The sequence below is a fragment of the Meriones unguiculatus genome, chromosome 9, assembly GCF_030254825.1.
Source record: "Meriones unguiculatus strain TT.TT164.6M chromosome 9, Bangor_MerUng_6.1, whole genome shotgun sequence".
Classification (NCBI taxonomy): Eukaryota; Metazoa; Chordata; class Mammalia; order Rodentia; family Muridae; genus Meriones; species Meriones unguiculatus.
In genome coordinates this window covers 55,175,265-55,181,458 of record NC_083357.1, presented here as the reverse complement: position 1 = coordinate 55,181,458, position 6,194 = coordinate 55,175,265, and the positions used below count along the sequence as shown (strand labels likewise).

Genomic DNA, 6,194 nt, shown 5'->3' with positions numbered 1-6,194 from the left:
CTTCATAACATTTAAAAATGGATTCTCATGTTCATTTTGTGATTTCACAACACAGTACATATTGTGGTTGAAGCAACACAAATGTTTTGTTTGTTTGTTTGTTTGTTTGTTTGTTTGTTTTTAGCTTTAGAGGTAGAAGTCCAAGATGGAGATGAGAGCAGGATCTGCTTTTCCAGAGCACTCTCTTTGTGGCCATTAGTGAATCCTCTCATGGTCCTTTTCAGAGGATAAGAGGGTCTGTGCTCATCATCTGTCTTATGATCTGCCTCTCTGTGTTGATTTATTTTGCCTTAGTTACCTTTTCATGTCCGATCTTCTAGTATTGTCACCCCAGAGCCCTTTTAGGGCCCCAGCATATGTATTTTATATAGACACAGTTCAGTGCTTAACATCCTTTTAAGAAGATTAATGCTAGTTGTATAAAGATTTTGAGATCTCCATAATCCAGTATTCTATGGATTTCTGCTGTGCACACGCACACACACACACACACACACACACACACACACACCAAAAAAGAATTCTATTATATATGTTCAATAGTATGGTGGTTACTTTTTCTTTCTTTCTTCCTTCCTTCCTTTCTCTCTCTCTCTCTTCCTTCCTTCCTTTCTTTCTCTTTCTTTCTTTCTTTCTTTCTTTCTTTCTTTCTTTCTTTCTTTCTTTCTTTCTTTCTTTCTTTCCTTTCCTTCTCTTCTCTCCCCTCCCTTCCTTCCTTTTTTGTTTGTTTTCTTGCTTGTTTGTGTTTTGATACAGGGTTTCTCTGTGTATCTCTGGCTGTTCTGCTAGACTAGGCTAGCCTCAAAGTTAGAGATTTGCCTGTCCCTGCCTCCCAGGTGCAGGGATTACAGTGTAGGGCACTACTACCTCATGGGTTGTTTATTTTTATATTTTCTAAAGTAGTGTGTTGCAAAATTTAAAATGATGGTTCAGCAGAACAGTTGCCTTTTATATGTGATTCTAATATGTGTATGTATGCGTGTATGTACAAGTGTGTTTATGTGTGTATTAGTGTGTATGTGTGTAAGTGTGAGTGTGTGTTCCTGTCAAAAGTGAGTACAGTGAGGATCACATGTAAGTTAGATTATCGCCTTTCCCTGCCATCACTTTCATGTTTCCAGAAGAACTGGAAAAAATAATAAACCATTCATAAAACCAGCTCATTATGAAGGAATGGAAGCAAAGGGACCAGTGACAGTAACTGAAGCTGAAAGGGTGTTATCCAGAACTGTCTATGTTGTACTTCACAATCTCAGTACTCTGTTTTAGCTTCATTCTTTTCTGCTTCATTTATTCTTGCTGTTTTCCTTCTGCCCATTTCCCATTCCCCTTTCCGTCTAAATGTTAAGTCACCCTTCACTTGTACCCTCTCTCTGTTTCTGTGTCACCTGAGCTGAGTCACCTGACAAGCTTGCCACTCTCCTCACACACTCCTCTCTCCACTGGGGGCAGAATAGCCATGCTTTAGAGAAGGCTATGTAGGTGTGATGGTTCCTGGGTGAGAGAGGAGGCTTCAATCCTTACACAAGGGCAGCAGGACACACCCTACACTATGCTGTCTTCAGCATTCTTGCCTTTCCTTTAGATTTTTCCAATTATGTACCAAGGATTAAAGTTTTGTTCTTCCAGAAGATTATGTGCATATGTCTGTATACATATATATGTAATTTATACATATATATATATAATTTTCTAACTTTTAAATTTTACAATTATACATTTTTTGTTTTGTTTTTAGTAAAATATTTTTTTTCTTTTTTTATTTTATTTTATTTTATCAGTTACATTTTATTACCTCTATATCCCAGCCTTGTCCTGATTTTAATATATTAACGTTCGGTAATCTTGAAGTTTTTCTTACTTCTGTTGGCATCTGTTGTTTTGGTAAAGCCTTTCATTGCCCTCCTTAACAACATACAGAACATAACAACATTCAGAATACAGAGCTGTATTTCAATTCTTACTGTGAGGACCACAATTGAAACTACAAATGCGCATATGTTGTTATACATAAATAAGATGTTTCTCTAAACCTTAAATTATCTGAGGACAGGATGTATAACCTGAGATGTGTTCATAATACAGTGCAGGACATCAGTAGAGGCTGCTGCTGCTGCTAAGACAGCTTTCTTTGTTTGTTGGACTGTTTGTTGTGGAGTTTCATGGGGTTCAGGCTGACTTCAGACAAAGACACCACTTAGCAGAGAATAATGCTGAGCTTCCTATGCTCTATCCTCGACCTCCTAGTCGCTGGGATCCCAGGCACATCTCACCACCCCCAGTTAATATTTTGAGATTGTAAAGAAAATTACAAAAAGGTGTTCACAATACATGACATTTTGTTTCAAACAGAAAACAAGACATGAAATGCTGTATATTTCCTGTTGCTCCACATATTTAATATATGATTATGATTCTTCAACAAAACACTATGCAGGATCAGCTCCAATATGGCAGCTGAAGGAGGAGTTTAGGATGATGAGTGATGGAATCCCCAGAATGAATCAGGATGTTCAGGCATATGGGATTTTTACCCTGAATATTATGTTCCATTAATTTTCAAATAATTCATATGTTCATGAATTTATCCAATGATTAAGACTAATAAGTTTGAACAGGCAATGAAGTGTTCCCCATCTTTTCACTTTTCATAATGAAAAGGGGATAAAAGAAAATATGCAACTTTTAAATAAAATAATATAAATGGTGTCCCTATATGTCTCCCCATACCCTATGTAAACTCAGGTGACACATGAGATTTGCAGGCGAGAGATATTTATTCTCTCTTTCTACCTCCAGACCCATCTCTACCTTCTTTATGAAGTTTTATCCAAAGTCCCCATGTGTCAGTCTTTTACTTTCCCGAGACCATCCAGCTCACAAGGTATTATTCTTTGATTATATTGTATATATGTGTATTTATGTCTTCTACAGATTGGAAACTTGTGTCTTGTACCATTTACTGCTCTTTCTTAAAAATAGTTTTAATTAAAATATAATTACTTAATTTACCCATTTTCATTTTCTTATCTCATCCTCTTCTACATAGCAAACATTTCTCACCAAAATTCATTGCCTCTGCCTGCTTTTGCTTTAATTGTTGTTACATAGATACAACCTGCTCAGACCATATGGTGTACCTTGTATGTGCATGATTTCAGGACTTGCCCCATGGTGTTCAATATCAGATTGGAGTGCTGTTCCTTTGGTAAGACTGCTTCTCTTGTTGGTATTTCTCAGGTGCCTGTACTTCTCTGTCTAGATTTGAAGCTCTATCAGATTTCCTTTTTCCAGGATAGTATTCTACTGGTGCATAAATGTTCAGGTCTTGTTTAAGCAACCATGACCTTGAGAATTCTTAGGTATGTATTCTGTGCCATGTTTAAGAGATGCAATCTCACAGAAACCTTCCTGTTCCTCTGGAGCTTAGACATTTTCTGTGCCCTCTTCCCCAGTGCTCCCTGAGCTGTAGGCGCATGGATCAGTTCAGGCAGAACACTGCATGATCACTTGTTCTCTGCATTTTGATTAGTTGTAGTTTTCTGAATGGTTCTCTGTCTTTTGAAAAGAAGAAAGTGTTTGATGAGGACAGAAAAATATACTTATCCCTGGGAACAATGATTGATATTTAGAATGTAATTAGGGATTGTGCTGTGTAAGACAGTAGTTATAGGTTCACCTCAAAGATCTATAAACTCACTAGTCCTGCATACTTTGGCTAGGTTTCCAGAACCAGGCAAGATTTTCCTCTTGTTGAGTTATTTCTTGTGTCCAATTTGAGAGCTATTGGTTGCCACCAAAATATGAGTACCACTATTGCAACCTTAAATTTTAGTACAATATTGGCCACTGTAGTTTATAGGCATCATAGCAGGGAAGGATAATTGTCTGCTTGTCTCCTTTCATCAAGGAGAAGACTTCAATTCAGGTCAAGCTGGCTTCCTCTGTATCATTTGGTCAAAATGCATTGTGTCATCAGCAATAGGTACTCACTGAGAACTTGTGGTGAAGAACAATATTTAAAGATAAGAGTCTATAATATTTTAGGAGTCTTTTTTAAATTTCCCCACTAACAGCTTAAATGAGGGATTTCCATGACTGGTATTGAGGATTTTGTTAGCTGTGTGCAGCTCTTGGGGAAGCATTGTCAGCCCAAATAGTTTAATTTAAACTATGTGTGTATATGTATATACATATTTTTATTCTTATGTATTCTACACTATTTTAGGTAAATAGATACTAATATGATTCCTTATAACTTTTTTAGCCATGGTCACTTTATTTCACCCTCCCCCCTCTCCTTCCTTCTGTGTTGAGCTCTTTTCCCATCCCAACTACCCTCCCTTCATTTTTCCTATTTTTTATATTAAATTATGCTTCCTTTGCTATTTCCTTCTTTAGTGCTTCTCCCCAACCTCATGTTCCCTTTTGTACCTTTCTGTCCTCCAGAAAGGTGTAACACACCTACAGAAAGGTGTGGTTACTCCAGGTTATTCATGTCCATCTGAAGATTTTTATTTAGGAGGCTCTACACTTTCCGTTGGAATTAGGAGTCCAGCAGCAGAACATGTGCCATCTGTCTTTCTGTCTCTCAGTCAACTCATTCAAAGCAGTCTTTTCCAGTTCCACCCATCTACCTGAAAAGTTTGCGATGCCATTCTTCATTCCTCCCTATAGTGAATGCAGGTTACACACACACACACACACACACACACACACGCACAGCATTTGTGGTCAGTTGTTTTATTGAGTTTTAGACACAGGTGTGAAAAAATCTGTAACTTGTCTAATTTTCTTGTGATGATTAATAACAATTTTGAGTTTTTTTCAGCCATTTTATTTTTCTTCTAAGAACTCTATCTAGGCACTAATGTTTTCTGACCATCTGCATTTCTTTGTAATTTATAGGAATTGATCACTAGAACTGATGGAATGAATAAGGCTGGTTTAATGAGGCTTGTGGAGATGGCCTGAAGTCACTCTTGTTGTCTGTGGTGTCAGTACACTAGGCGGCCCTGCAGGTGTCCTGGAAATAGGCTTTTCTTAAGTTTTCTAGAAGGTTGAAGAGCTGAGAGGACATCAGGGCATAACATCCGCAACGCAAAGAGCAGGAGTGATGGTGTGGAGTTCATGTGGATCTTTAGCTCCCAGTTGTTCTTACGGAAAAGCACAAATATCTAGAACCTGGTCAGTGGATCCCAATTGTCTATAGATCTATTTAAAGAACAACAAAAAGCCGTGCAAAGGTTCTGCAAGGCTCAGCTTATCCTATGGGAGTCACTAGTTTTCCCCCCTCATTCTGCATTCATGCACCCCACCCCCACTTCTTCACACATTTCCCCAGACTCCCTTACGTGATGGGCTACAAAGAAAATACAGTGTCCTGGACCCTACTGTGACTGGTATTTCCTGCACAGTCCTAAAGCAAGTACAGTTCGCAATCAGGACATGGAGGTGGTTGGAGTGCAATATCATGACACAGAGGTGGGCGGGGTTTCCTGTTCAGATGAAGGAGGAAGCTCAATGATTCTGAGAACCTATCCTCTGTAAGCATAGTGTATCTGTGCATAAGACTCGACCCCATCAGACCTGGAGAGAAGAATCCCAGCAACTGGACAGGGACCATGTAGAGGAACCTGGGAGCTGTGCTGGGGATTCTGTGGGTGCAGATTTGCTGTGAGTTGGGCTCAGCTAAGTTGCTTTAGGCATTCTCCAGAAATGGTGGAGTGGGAGAAAGCCAACACACAGCTCCTGTGCATTCATCCTCATGGGAGTCTCCTGGGATATCTGACAGGTGTGGGTGAAAACCTTTGTCTGATTCTCATTTGTTTTTCTATTTCCAAGCAGGTGTGAGAGGAGCTGAGGTGGAGCAGAGTCCTTCAGTCCTGAGTCTCCAGGAGGGAACCAGTTCTGCTCTGAGATGCAACTTTTCCACCACCATGAGGGGTGTGCAGTGGTTCAGACAGAATCCCCAGGGCAGCCTCATCAGTCTGCTTTACGTGGCTGCAGGAACAAAGGAGAATGGGAGGTTAAAGTCAACATTTCATTCTAAGGAGAGCTACAGCGCCCTGCACATCAGGGACACCCAACTGGAGGACTCAGGCACCTACCTCTGTGCTGCTGAGGCACAGTGCTCCCAGCAAGCTTGCAGCCTGGCCCCAAACTGCAGCGGGGTGTGCAGCTCCAGCCCCTGA

At 39.8% G+C, this 6,194-nt stretch overlaps 1 gene segment (V, D, J or C); it reads left to right on the top strand.

The window, feature by feature from the left end:
- Positions 1–5,718: 5,718 nt before the first annotated feature.
- Positions 5,719–6,194, top strand: LOC132656296 (T cell receptor alpha variable 22-like). The segment is given in 2 exon segments: positions 5,719–5,794; positions 5,848–6,194. Coding segments are annotated over 2 exon segments (423 nt in total).